This window comes from Culex quinquefasciatus, chromosome 2 (assembly GCF_015732765.1).
Source record: "Culex quinquefasciatus strain JHB chromosome 2, VPISU_Cqui_1.0_pri_paternal, whole genome shotgun sequence".
Lineage (NCBI taxonomy): Eukaryota > Metazoa > Arthropoda > Insecta > Diptera > Culicidae > Culex > Culex quinquefasciatus.
The window spans coordinates 77,844,376-77,858,974 of NC_051862.1; the positions used below are offsets into that span (position 1 = coordinate 77,844,376).

The 14,599-nt window shown below is 36.4% G+C and overlaps 2 protein-coding genes across 2 annotated transcripts in view; one reads left to right on the forward strand and one right to left on the reverse strand.

The window, feature by feature from the left end:
- The window catches only part of LOC6040047 (F-box/LRR-repeat protein 16), a 98,054-nt gene that overhangs the window by 63,222 nt on the left and 20,233 nt on the right, over nt 1-14,599 (forward strand).
- On the reverse strand, nt 4,639-6,027 carry LOC6040046 (gametocyte-specific factor 1 homolog). Its single transcript, XM_038252993.1, has one exon. The coding sequence runs from the start codon at nt 5,834-5,836 to the stop codon at nt 5,264-5,266; it is 573 nt and encodes a 190-aa protein (XP_038108921.1). The 5' UTR covers nt 5,837-6,027; the 3' UTR covers nt 4,639-5,263.

The window sequence follows — 14,599 nt, forward strand, 5'->3', positions numbered from 1 at the left end:
ATCCGCAAAATTCCTAGCGCTCATGTCCCTATTCAGATTGTAGTCCCGATTTCCCAAGTTGACAGAAGTGATTTAAAGAAAATTTGTAATCTTTTGTTTTAATATGAAACAACAAATTCTAAATTTATCAATTCTACTGTGGATGTCACTTTATTTTTTGCCGTTACAATATTCGCAAAAATAGCCTTAACTGCTAAAGAGTTTTCGTTCAATTGAACTCATGTTCTGGATTAAGCTCAACAAACCCACACTTTAAATTTTCATTACTAGAGAAAAAAAAGCTAAGAATTTTCCCATTGATGTTGTCTAATGCAGCATAACTGCACACTCATTAATTCCCAACTATCCGCACTTTGGTACGTTTCAAGCCTGCACAGCTCAATTCCTCCCCAATGAACAATAATAAAGTGTCACCTTCTCAAGCACGATGCTGCCTCCTTCGCTCTCTATGCTCACTTTATTTGCTCCAATTACCGAGTGAATTAATCATGCCACTTTCAAGTGGGGATCCTTTCTATCCCCTGTTCTACCCCCTCAGCGAGAGTGAAATTGCAAACGGGGTGAATAATCTTGTTTTCATCTGATTGTAACGACATGGCGTTTGTGAGTAAGTGTGTGTGTGTGTGTGTGTGTGTTTGCATTTGCACTCCACCGAAAAATCCGACGGAACGGCACTTCAAACATTCAAAAGTCAAGTGGGCAAAGTGTGGTGGGTGTACCTCACCCTACTTGAGTGAGTGGTTTTGGTTGTGAATCTGCGAAAATTACGAAACACAACAATAAAAGCAGCAAACGATTAAAGCCACAAATTCCTAGCATAGCATGACCTAACAACCACCCCCTATGAAGCGCCCCTTTGCCTCCCACCGTCAACTCTAACGAAGGGAGTATAAAAATAAATCTGTTTGGTATGTGTGGGGAGGAAAAAGTCACGAGTTTGGTACCACAGCTGATGTAAAATACCGGCATTGAAAAGATGTAATTAGCAATCTTACAGTTTGCTGAGGTACTCCAAGATTCATGCTATTACAATAATTTCTTTGATTTAAAATTGAAGCAGTGGAAACACATGGAACAAAACAAGTTCAAAATAGTCCATTTCAGTTGATTAATAATTCAATACAAGTTTCCAATTAATTTGTAAAGCCGTTTGCAAATTTAATCTGGCATCTTTAAATAAATTTAAAAAGAATTCAATTCTTTTTTTAACATCTTCGAAAAAATCTTTTATTCAATCGCCTTTTTTGTTCAGCATTTAGAAACTAAGCTGAAAAGTAAAATGAAAATGGATTTAATTTTTTAAGTGTAACTATTTTTTCCTCTGATGTGCTGCCGATCTACGCATAATTGTCCCATGTTGCCGTTCTACGCATAATTGTCCCATGTTTAAAAAAGGGCAACTGAGAAAAACGCGTTTGATATTTCTTGTTCGATTTCTGTGTTTTTACGCATAATTGTCCCATGGGTTTCTATTCGCCCTATATGTCCCTAATCACTCAAGTTAACATGTTATCACCCTTATTTGTAATCCTCTTGCAGGTAAATAAGTAAACAAGATAAAATGCCTCGTAAAACTCATGATTTCGTGATAGCAAATACTTGGTGGGACAATTATGCGTAGAAGTTTACAAAATTAAGTTTAGATAAGTTTTATATAGAATTTCCAGAGTTATATAAACTTTTATACTAAGTAGTTAGTAAACTTTATATTTAATCCAAATTATTTTTTTAATCAGTCAAGGATGCCTATTTGGAGTTGGGAGACTGGATTAATGGTGATTTGTCTACAAATAACATTATTTATGTTAATTTTTCGAAAGGTGTACAAACTTTTTTTGCAGCTTTTTTATTTTCGTAATAGTATTTGTTATATAACTTTTTATAGAAATCAACTTTTCATGAGACATCGCACCAAATATCATCACGTTTTGTATCGTTTGATATGTAATCGAAAGACCTTTCTAACGAGTGCAATATATTTACAATCTGGCAGTAATTTCTCAAGTTATGACTACTTCGTTCGTTTTTTGAAGCTGAATTTCACTTATCTTACAGATAATGTCCGGATCAATCATATGACCTATCGTTAGATAGGTTATTAAAAGACCTTTCCAACGAGTCCAAAACATTGGAGATCTGGCAACCCTGCCTAGAGTTATGACCACTTAAGTGATTTCTATACACTTTTTTGTAGCCGGATCTCACTTAAATGTATGTAAACGATGTCCGGATCCATCATCCGACCCATCGTTGGTTAAGTAATCGAAAGGCCTTACCTTTCCAACAAGTGCAAAACATTGAAAATCTGGCAACCGCGTCTCGAGTTATGACCACTTAACTGATATTTCAATGCCTCTGTGCTCTCTTATGCTAACTAGATAGGAAAACCAGCAAGCTTAGTACAAGAGAGCACAGAGGCATCGATTTATGTACTTTGTTATTCCGGATCTAAACAAAAAACGTTACTAAATCCACCTTAAGGTGGTTGGTGCCTTCCTCACATTCATGTTGTTTTTTAGGTTGTTTTTTGAAATTAATTTAAAAGTTTTTTTTATTTTTTTAATTATTTTTTTTATTTAATTTTTTATTTTTTTTCATTAATTTTTTTAATAATTATTGTTTTTACAAGCGCAATTTTCAATTCGGGGCTGTAATTGAATTTAAAAGTGCTAATATGCCAACATTAGGTGCACGATGGAATTGCATGCTGTCCCCCTAGTCTTAATAAACAATGCCTTATGAGTTGTATATTTTTCAGCCAGTTTTGAGATAATCGTGTGGAAAAAAAAATCATGTCTACACACATCCCCACAGACATTTGTTCAGAATTTGATTCTGAGTCGATGAGGTATAAGTGAAGGTATATATGGGAGGAGTATTTAAGAAGTTCATTTTTCGAGTTATTTTATAGCCTTGCCTCAGCGAGGTAAGGAAGGCAAAACTGATAAAATTTGTATCCAACCCCATTTGGAGTCAAGCATTTCAAAAGGGCACAAAACTTTTGTAAACAATAAAGTATCCCTTTCACTCAAATGACAGTTTGCATAAGGTGTGAGAGGGATACACTCTTGTTTACAAAAGTTTTGTGCCCTAATGAAATGGAAAGCACGATTTTATTACCCACATTTTTTCTTTTCTTATATTGGTAAAATTGTGATTTGCAGGCCAAGGATTGATACCTAAGAGCATGCAATGGCACTGACCTTGTTGCGTGCTCTTCGGTTGACGTCCACGTAAGGAACATCCTGGAAGGAGCGTAACTAACTACATCCGTAGTTCTGTTAGATCATCCGAATTATCTTGATCAGAACAGTATAGCTCTGGTTCCTTGCGAGTGTCCTATTTTCTTACCTCCACGTTGGCTTGGTTTTCATGATGACCTAGCTGGTGGCCTGTGGAAACGGATCGTAAACCTTTGACCACCGCGGGTCAGAGTCGAGACGGCTAAAAGAAAGGGGCGCAACAATGTGGGAAAGGGAAGTAATTTGTGATTGTAGACGGTATTGATTTGATTCGCAGTATGTTGAGTCAACTGCTGTGGATGTACCTGAAACATCGCACAACGGGGTTGCTCTTCTCTTCATTATCAGCTACACCCTATTTTTATTTTGCTCTTCTGATTCCCAATTCTTCACTGATTCTTCTATTTAATATCCAACATTTAATTTTAATTTTACTAACTTTTGATTCTCTTATCTCTCAAAGCTTTTCCACTCTTTTCTATCAATTAATACTGCTGTAACAAACTTTGCTTTGTTTTTTTCCTTAAAAATATACTTTTCCTTAATGTACTAGTAATATCAAGTCTATTTATCATTCGCCTAATCTTTTTTGATGTTATTGCGAATTTATTTATTTGAATAATTCTTTATCTGTCCTATAAATTATCATTACTATAATCTAAGCTTGTTTTGTATCTCTATTTATTAACTATTGTCTAATTTTACATCTAATACATCTAGCTTCTCATTTTTATTCTTCAAAATACGCTCATCATTCTCTTACTATTGATACTTGAATTTATAAAATAAATTCTCTTTTACTGTTTATTGTTTTCAATCTTCACCCTTTTTCAAACAAGTGAGGTTTGAGCCCTTACTCAATTTATGGAATGGTTAAAGGATTAACATAAATATTACTATTGTATTTTTGGTAAACTTTTATAACATGCTTAGGACCAAAAATTGTAACAAAACACCGCGACAGAAGAAATAGCAACATATAAACACGACTCAACACTAGGAAAGGTTTCAGGAGAAAACAATACACAGTAAAATAACAATTAGTGCTTGAATTCAAACTAAAAATATAACAGTTTTTGCTTTAATGAAAGTTGATAGGCACACTATAAATGGTTAGGCGCTTATACTTACATCAAACCCTACGTAATGTACCACCCCCGGCCGAGTTAAAATGCGTAACCGGAAAAGAAGGTGTGCATGCCTGGCACGAACACTCAAAGCGTGTTCTAGCGTGCTGCTCGTACTGACTCAGAGCAAGGGTGAGATGTAGGTGTAAGGGAAGTGCGTGTTCGTCGGGAACCTAGTGCATAGGATCGGTCAAGGCCCGTTCTTACACTGAAAATTGCGAATTGCGAATTGGTAAAATTGTGATTTCTTTACTAAACACTGAAAACACTTTTTTATATAACATCATGTTTATTTCATCAACATTGCCATCTAGTGAAATGAGTGTATACTTGAGATCCTAATTAAGAAGATTGGCCAATGCGGCCAAGTTTTGCACGCAAAAGACAAATCTAAAGTTTTATTAGATAAAAGTCCCTTAAAAATAGGGAATCTTATAGCTTATAGGACCTTTTTTCAAAAAAAAACTCTGGAAATACTCTTTTATACGTTTTCTCAAATGAACATTGACCAGTCTCCTCTTTAAGTTCTGTAGTGTACTTGGACCTGTTTTAGTTTAATTATGTTTTCTGTTGATCTTTTTTATTGGATAACTGACAACTTTTTCAACTTTTCTATATCATCTATAACTATCATTTAATGACACATTCATGGAATTCTATGAATCACTTGAACAAAAATACTCTCTTTCTTGACCGGGGAAATATACTCGTTTTCGACAAACTTTTCCACACACTACCCGCAAAATTACAATCCCAACCCTAAATGTTAATATTACAACCAATTTTAAAAGCAGCATGTTTCCCGTTTCAAACTTGAATTCTGCTGAACTAGCAAAGGAGATAACTCGTTACTCACAGCGTAAGTTACACCCTTTTGAAAAAGGAAATTATTATTCAATCCTTCAACCGCAAGTTTTGCAAACGCAGCCGTTCCGCCTCGTAGAAAGCCTTTTTCTCCGCCGGCGCCTTGAGGGTAGCCTTCCGGATGACCTTGGCCTGCTCGCAGTACTTTTGCGGGTTGTACGCCGGAACGTTCATGTCGTCCCAGCACTCATCCTCTTCATCGTTCGCAACCGGCAGCTCTTGCTCCTTCTCGTCGTCCCAATTCTCGTCATCGTCTTCATCCTTCCGGCTCTGGGAGTACCGTCCCACCTTGAACGGATCCTTCGGCGGACTGTTGTTGTACACCAGCTCCGGCGGGTTGTTCTCTGGCGCGTTGGCGGATTTGCTGGCGATGCAGTATTTATACGTTTCGAACGATGCCCGGTCCTCGCAGCTTTGGACGTGCAACTTGAGCTCCTTCTCGTTCACTCGGTGGGACTCATTGAACGGGCAGGACACCAGTTTCTGGTTCGGGTGGTTCTTCCGACATTTGAACAGGTGTTTGGACATTGCGTGAGCCTGAATCCGGTGAGCCTTTTCGTACGGACATTGTATCAGCTCCCCATATCCGGCTGGTGTGGACATTTTTGTGTTGACGAGTTTCACAACACCTTTTCACTTAGGCTTATCTATTGTTACACGTATACTGGGTCACTTTGTACAAGATTACACAGGAACAAAAGTGAACAAATCTTCCAGGTTTGGCGATAATGTTATGAAAGGTTTGAACCATAACAAGCTAGTTTTCGTTTGACAGCTCCTCGTTTGCTACTGGCACGATTCTGGTACGTTCTTTTCGCAGGCAAGAAGGCACATGCGCAGTAAGAAATGGCCCCTTCGAAACTGACTACCTAAAATCGAAAACAGTCGTGTGCGGTACAAAATTTGGATTTTTTTGACTAAGAAGAAATTTAGGTTTTAGAAAAAGAAATCAACTTAGTACGATTAAAGTAAATATTTTTAATTTCTTTCAAAAAGCTGATCATCCTTCATGAAATGTTAGTTTAAATTCTCTTAGGTACTCGTGGGAATAAATCGATGTCTCCGTGCTCTCTTGCTTCATGCTTCCTGGTTTTCTTATCTAGTTAGCACAGAGGCATCGAAATGCTGAATCAGGAGTTTGGATCTCGTCCAAGAATGTGCATACTTAGATCTGAATGATTATTGTCCACTACATTTGTCTGAGTGACATGAATGGGTATGAATGGGTGAACTTTAAAAATTGTTCTATTGCAGAAGTGGCACACTGTGAGGTGTAACTTTGGCTTAACTACAGTTATTTTGTCCGATTTTTTTGGAATGTTTACTAGCGCGCTTTGGATTTATATTTGATAAATATCATCATTAGCACAACCTATAAACAAAAAAAAAACCCGCATCACACACACTGAGAAAAGACGGGCGAGCTGTCACGACAGCAGCGCCATCAGTGCCGGGTGAGTGGATGCCGAAACAAAATTGCATTTGAAATAGCCGTTTTTGAAGGACGATGGTTCGGCACTCGAGTGTCCCGTCTGTTTGTCTGTGATAAGCACTTGGTATTTAAATTATGACTGACTGCGCATAAATCACATTTCTGGAGTTTTTTTTGAAAAGGTCCTATAAACCAAATTTTCATTTTCTGCTTTTTGGGTGTTTTTGAATACCCCTGACTCAAGGCGGTTCTAAAAACACCCAAAAAGCAAAAATTTAAAATTTGGTTTATAGGACCTTTTCAAAAAAAACTCCAGATTTCAATATTGCGCAATTCTCACTAACTTGGACTTTGCACTAAATTATTGCTATCGATTGTGACTTGTCAAACTGGCTTGGGAAATTTTAATTTTCTCAAAAAATGATCAATGCGAGCCGATGTTGCTCACCTGTCAATCGCAATTTTAAAGTGCGAATATCCAGTTTGGTGAAAACTGTGACTGGAATTGTAAATAAACAACTGATGGTTGCCTAGTTTTTGGAAATTTTGTTGTCAAAAGTGCGAGAGAAAAGAGCGGACAAATCCAAGTTACAGTGCAAGGATCAATAATTGATGGCTATACATATTATTAATAATTTCGAGAAAAATTAGAATCCTGCGCTCCAATTAATCGCCGCAGAAAGATATCGTCGCAATGCAATCCATATACGTTGTCTATGGTAACCAAAGGTTGTTGATATTTTTTCACGGACACAAACACACATACACCATTATTTGTTTACGTTTTGCACTGCGGCTGTCATGCGTTAATTTTCTCTAGTCCTTCGAGATAATCGCCAAAATCTATTACTTCTTGATAGGCGCAATAAATAGAACAAGTGAAACAAAGCTACTGTGATCTAACCGGTGAATAATTTACCAATTAAAAACTTTCTATGTCTTTAAAATTTGAACCGATCTAGCTTTAATTTGATTGTATTAGTTATTCATTTTGGACTTTTATTATTTGATAAAAACACAATTGTAGGAGGCACAATAACATCCCACAATTATGGAACATGCAATTTTATGAAAGTGTTTTGCTGCTCGGAATGAAAAAGTCCTGAGATGCATTTTTTTGTTTTAAAAGTACTACTTTTACTAGTTAAATAGCAAGAGAATGTCAAAATAAAGGTCCTAAAAATAGTAGGATCGACAGAAAAGATGCATTTGGCATGCTATTGACAAATTATCACAAAAGTGTTTCAAATTTGTGGGTGTTCCGAATATGTGGGATAACTGGAAAAATTGCTGTTTATTTTAAAATCGCATTGCATTGAAATATTTTAAATTTCATTTTCAATTCTCAAAAACAAATTTAATATTTTTTTTTAAATTCAATTAATTATTTTTGTAACAAAAATCATTCAATCTTGAAACGTTTCTTTCAAAAGACTGAAGTTTAAAAAAGAGCCGAGGTCCTTTTTTGCGAGCCACGGTTCGTTCGCTCTTTTTAGTGAACCGGTTCTTTGAGCGGCTCGCACTTTTTTGGCCCACCTCTAATTATGTTGGATTCTCTCCTCTCTGACCGAGCACGTAGCCCAGTGGTTACGTTTCGGTCTTATAAGCGGTAGATCGGGGTTCAGTGTATCGTCATAAACTGGACCTTATCAAGACACCTTAGGAAGACAACCTATGGAATGTTAACATTAACCTATAACATGTTAACATTAAGTTGATTATGAAAAAAAACTGTCACTGAATCCGCTTTGTAAATGCCGGCCCCTGTTTATGGGTGTTCCCCTCAGGAACAGGGAAAGATTTACTTTTCTCCTCTCTGAGCATAATAGTTTGTGACTCGGTTCGAGAGATGGAGCAGACAAAGAAATGCGAGCGAGTAGTGTTCGCTCACGAATGGTTGCTCGCTTCAGTCGGCAAAGATGAGATCGGCGATGAGTGAATGATGTCTGTTTCTTGAATCGAAAATCTGGACCCTTGCTTACGAATTACTAGTAAATGTTGTAATTCGTCGCTGTTCGTTTTTTCAACACATAAGTGAGAAAAACAAAAAAAATGCTTACGCTCTAGAATTTGTTGTAAATCGATCAGACAATAATTTTTGAACAAAAAAAAATCTTCCATCGATCACACATTACTCAAATTCGACGCAAAATGATTCAGCTAACATGGGCCTTAATTTTCCCTAGCAATAGTTTACTTTCAAAGCAGAAACGGCAACTAAAAGCTTTACCCAACATTAGCTCCCACCAATCTCAACTATTTCCGCAAGCAAAAGCTCCTCCCCCCCCCTGATTGACAGTCAAACAATATGATTCAACCTTCCCGGGGTAAATAACCTCCAGGCAATCGGTTCAGCCGCCCGCCGTGACGAGGCTCTTCCGGGGAGGGAGAACCGGAAAATTTTGATAGATTACTCTGGCTCAACTTTTTCCCACCGTCACCGTCGTGTCCTTTCTTTCCCATCGCCCGTGTCGTGTTCTGTAATGGGGGAGAAAACTCAAGTGGAATTTCCCAGAGGCGAAATTTCCTACGATTAGAGCGATGGGTAGGTTTTTGGGAGGAGATGCCATCTCATATATCAGGTAAACAATTAGGAAAGGTATAATTTGGCTAATTTTGTGTCGTAACTTGCTGGTAGGGATTTTGTGTGACCTTTAGGTGGGGTAGATAAGGATAAGGTACGAAAAGTTTTGTACATAAATTAATGTTAATAGATGGAAATGATGAACAGAAAAGCTTTTTTTTTGCAATTCATAGCATAGCATAGCATTGGTTTCTACCCGTAGTGAAAAGCTTTTTTTTTTTTGCAATTCAGAATTAAACCTTAAAAAAGCTGCATACTTAAAATACAAATTACTTCACACACTTTGGTTTCCAACTAAACTATACTGAACAATTTTATTTTTAACGATCACTAGTAAGCAAGCTCATTGAAAAATGTGAAAAGATGTTTACAGCAAGAAAAGTGGATTGGCCAATAAAATTGCAAATACTTAGTGTGTCCATTAAGGCAGCTCAGCAATTTCATGCTCCGTTAATTGTTGTGTAAACGTGTTTTCGTGGATCAAAAATCCAGTTAAGAGCGAGTTTTTCACCGATGTGAAACAGGTCGTATCGAGGTGCTCCGATTTGGATGAAACTTTCAGCATTTGTTTGTCTATACATGAGATGAACTCATGCCAAATATGAGCCCTCTACGTCAAAGGGAAGTGGGGTTAAACGGGCATTGAAGTTTGAGGTCCAACAAGCATGAAAAATCTTAAAATTGCCCGCATTTCCGTAAAACTTCATCAATTCCAACTCTCTTAAATGCATTCGAAAGGTCTTTTGAAGCCCTTCAAAATGTGCTATAGACATCCAGGATTGGTTTGACTTTTTCTCATAGCTTTTGCAAATTACTGTTTAAAATGGATTTTTTTAAAACCTTAATATCTTTTTGCAACAGCCTCCAACACCCATACTCCCATAGGTCAAAAGATAGGTAATTTCATGGACTATAAGCTTACGGTATTAACTTTTTGGCCAATCGCAGTTTTTCTCATAGTTTTACGTTTTTTCTAGAGCAAACATTTTACAACGTTAGTTTTTGCCCTGTAGGCCAATAAGACGGCACTTTTTGGTCTCAATTTTGACATATTCGGAATCCTCAGAAAATTTTACATTAGATTGAGGTGTTGGAATTAAGAATTTTATAGGAAAAAATGCCATTTAGAATTAATTAAAATATTATTTAGAATTTTGTCGGATTAGGGGTAAAACAAGTTTTCGCCTACTTGATACAGCATTTGACGTATTGATCATAGGGTAAAGAAGATCTATTTCTTTTTTCAAAAATGTTTTATTAAATTATTTTTTAAATCAAAATTACATTTCCAATACTCCTAACTTAAGTAAAATTGACCGAGGATTCCGAATATGACAAAATTGAGACCAAAAAAAGCTGTCTTCTTGGCCTACAGGGCAAAAACTAACGTTGTAAAATGTTTGTTCTAGAAAAATCGAAAAACTATGAGAAAAACTGCGATTGGCCAAAAAGTTAATACCGTAGGCTTATAGTCCATGAAATTCCCTAACTTTTGACCTATGGGAGTATGGGTGTTGGAGGCTGTTCCCAAAAGTTATTAAGGTTTTTAAAAAATCAATTTTTAACAGTAATTTGCAAAAGCTATGAGAAAAAGTCAAACCAATCCTGGATGTCTATAGCACATTTTGAAGGGCTTCAAAAGACCTCTCGAATGCATCTAAGAGAGTTGGAATTAATGAAGTTTTACGGAAATGCGAGCAATTTTAAGATTTTTCATGTGTTTTGGACCTCAAACTTCAATGCCCGTTTTACCCCACTTTCCTTTGTCGTAGAGGGCTCATATTTGGCATGAGTTCATCTCATGCATAGACAAACAAACGCTGAAAGTTTCATCCAAATCGGAGCACCTCGATACGACCTCTAGAACAAACCGAGCAGAATCTACAAATACTGCCTCTTAAAATAACATAAAAAGTGATTTTTATAGTTATTGGCATGTTTGTCGTAAAATTATACAAAACGAATCTCTTCAAACAAACTCATAATCGGCTCTCATCGCCACTCACCACCCATTAATCATAAGTATACTACAACGACCTAATCCTTCCTGATTCCTCTACTCAACACGGACGGACGCGGAATTGGTCAGCTGAGCAGGCTCCGGACCAGCCCCCTTAGTTTCAATCCCAACAGTTCGCGTTGATTTACGGTCACCGCACGAACCAAATAAAACGACAAAGTTGGAGAGGATGGGAAAACGACTGCAAACGAGTGGAATTTGTTTTTGCGTTATTTAATGTGTCCTAGTGGCCGCCTGCCATTAACAGATTTCGCCGCGACATGCCGTCGCACAACGGGAAGGAAAAAGTTTTTTTTTTTGCTTTCGATTTGAGAAATTCTGTTGACTAAAATATACTTTTGAAATATTCATAACTAAAAATCCATATTAAAACCAAAAACGTTTTTCTATCTACCTTGACTGCCCAAGTTAGAACAAATTTTTAGAGTTTAGAATAGATGAGAAAAGCAACTCGCGACAAAATTATGAGGCTAGGAATTTTGACAGGTATCATTTTCATAAAGTATTCACCTCCTTTTCTCTCCCACAGAAAACTGGGGACAATGTAGCTGTCAAACTAGGCCAAACTGTTAAAGTCACTCACAAAATGAGCATTGAGTGATTTGAGTTCATTTCTGACGTCACAATTTTCTCCTCTTATAAGGCTAGTCTGCAGATCGGAAGGAAAGGGATCAAGAAACAGCTTTACGAACGGCAGGACAAAAGAGAGGGAACGTTTTCTTGGGGCTTTTCTTCACCCTCTCTGGCTTGCTTTCGCTACCGCTGCTGCCCATTTGAATTTTTTCTTGACCGGTTTCTTCCGAAGTGCATACCTTACAATAGAGGAGAAAAGCAACTCGCGACAAAATTTTGAGGCTAGGAATTTTGACAGGTATGATTTTCATAAAGTATTCGCCTCCTTTTCTCTCCCACAGAAAACCTGGGAACAGGTAGCTGTCAAACTTGGCCAAAATGTTAAAGTCACTCACAAAATGAACTTTGAGTGGTTTGAGTTCATTTCTGACGTCACGATTTTCTCCTCTATAGCAACATCCGCCCTTTCGATGTTCGTAATGTTTGAATATCTGTATCTTTTGACGGAATTTCCTGAATTTCGAATTGGTGTCTACGGCAAAGTTGTAGGTTAAGATGAGACCATCCATTATTTAGTTTGGTTTTTACCAAATCAGCAAATTTGTGGGTGCCTTGGTTATAAAATGTACCGTTTTCTTAATATATTCACATGATAAACTACCACCACCAAAATTTCAACTGAACTTCAATTGAACTAAAATTTTTCGAGATATCGTGATCGCGAGATCAAAAATGAGAGAAACCGAGAAAAAAACTAATTTTACATAGAATTAAAATTGAAATTTTGGCCTGTATCTCAGTAACCAGCTTTGTATTGCTCAGAAAAAGAAAAATTCTCGGGGGAAATCCTTCATAAAATACAGTTATCACACATTCGGAACACCCACAAACTCGGAACACTTTTGTGATAATTTGTCAAAAGCTTGTGTGCTATCTTGTCATAGGGGAAGGTGGGGCAAGACGACCATATGGGGCAAGAGGAACAATCGCTAGTAAGGCCGTAATTTTTACAATTTTGATGATTTCCAGTATGAGGAATTGTTGCTAGCAATGCAATTAGCTGATTCTACTACCACATAACCACCAAAACGACGTAAACGCCACGGGGCATAATATTGAATAAAGTTTTTTCAAAACCTTTGTTTCCTTATAATATTTGGAAAGTACAAAATAACGCTTAGGGTTCGTTTTAAGGCACATTTTATCAAAATGCTATTTTTCCTAGATCAGTAGTGTCCCTACCAATGACTTGCACATATTATAAAGTATGATTTATGTTTTGGTTATTTTTATAGAGAGCTTTTAAAAAATCTTGTTAAGGTGGGGCAAGCGTACCATATGGATTTTTATTATGGAAAAAAAATACGAATTGCTGCAGCAACATATTTTATTGTGAAAAAATACATAAAAGTTCTTAAAAACTGATAATCAATTGTTTAAAAAATTGACCATACACGATATAATAATATCATGAAAATTTACTATTTATCATCTAAGTAATTTTGTTTTTCGTAAAAACGGTCAAATTTTTAGTAAAATATTATTTTTTTAATCTAAACATGAAAGAAACGTTTCAAATACATCCTTATCTGATGTATCTAAGTGGTAATAGTTCAATTGTTAGTAAATTAGCATGTTTTTTCATGCATTTTTCCTCTTGCCCCAACGGGTTGTTCATCTTGCCCCACTAGTTGAGTAGAACGTACGAAAAAACAAAAAATTTAAAATCAATTTTTTACATTAAAAAACAGAATTTTTCAAAAAAATTGTTCTAGTCTAGTTCAGTCAAGACCTGGAATAAGATGATTCTAATAAATCCGACAGATTTTTTAACGTTTTTAATGGATTATAACGAGCATTTCCTTAGCTTGTTACACTTGCCCCACTTTCCCCTACGTCGCTTTTTGACGTTCCGAGAAAAATGCGTTTTAATGTTTGACCTTGAATGAACAAAAAAGAGAGCACGCAATGCAAACAATAACAAACACGTTTTGTTTAGTTGGACAAGGTTGAAACTTCTTTCATATGAAGAGCGACAACAATACACGGAGTTTTTTTTTTGTTTTTATTGAATACCTCAGGATTGAATTCGAGTCTGTCAAGGTCAAATGGTGAGACATTGTGAGCTGCACAAAATGGCGTTCTTAGTTCAATTTGGCCCAAAATGCACGTCAGACAAGTTAGCACGACGGCGACGAAATGCATCTTTCCTGTCAATCGTGCTATTTATAGGACCTTTATTTTGACATACTCTTGCTATTTCAGTTCTAAATGTTTAAACAGGAAATTTTATTTAAAGACTATTTTAATCAAAGCAGCAAAACACTGCCTCCAAATTGCCTGTTCCATAATTGCGGGATGTTATTTTGCCTCCCTTTATCTGATGTTTTCACCAACAAAAGTTACCAAACTATTAATAAAACATAACTAAGCTTAAGTTTCGTAGATTTTAGTGTGTGAAGTCATTATATTGTAAAAAAATTGTTCTCCTGGATAGAACCAAACTTTGATTACATCCGTAAGAAGAAAGTGTTTTAAATTTGGGGATTTCAAGGGCCAATGTTTTTCTTTAATACCTGGATGTAAAATTTAAAAAAAAAATCAATAAATCAAAAGATCACAACAATAGCTTTCAAATTACTATTTAACTATTTTATCACAAATTCATGTCCCCGGTACAAGATTTTGCACAATCCTAAACTCTAGCGCAAAATGTGCCCTTTTTAGTCCACTGAAATATATCCAAAAAAAATCAAA

Bases quoted from the DNA above. Each gene is read 5' to 3' on its own strand.
- LOC6040046 (XM_038252993.1), bottom strand. From the start codon at position 5,836: ATGTCCACACCAGCCGGATATGGGGAGCTGATACAATGTCCGTACGAA.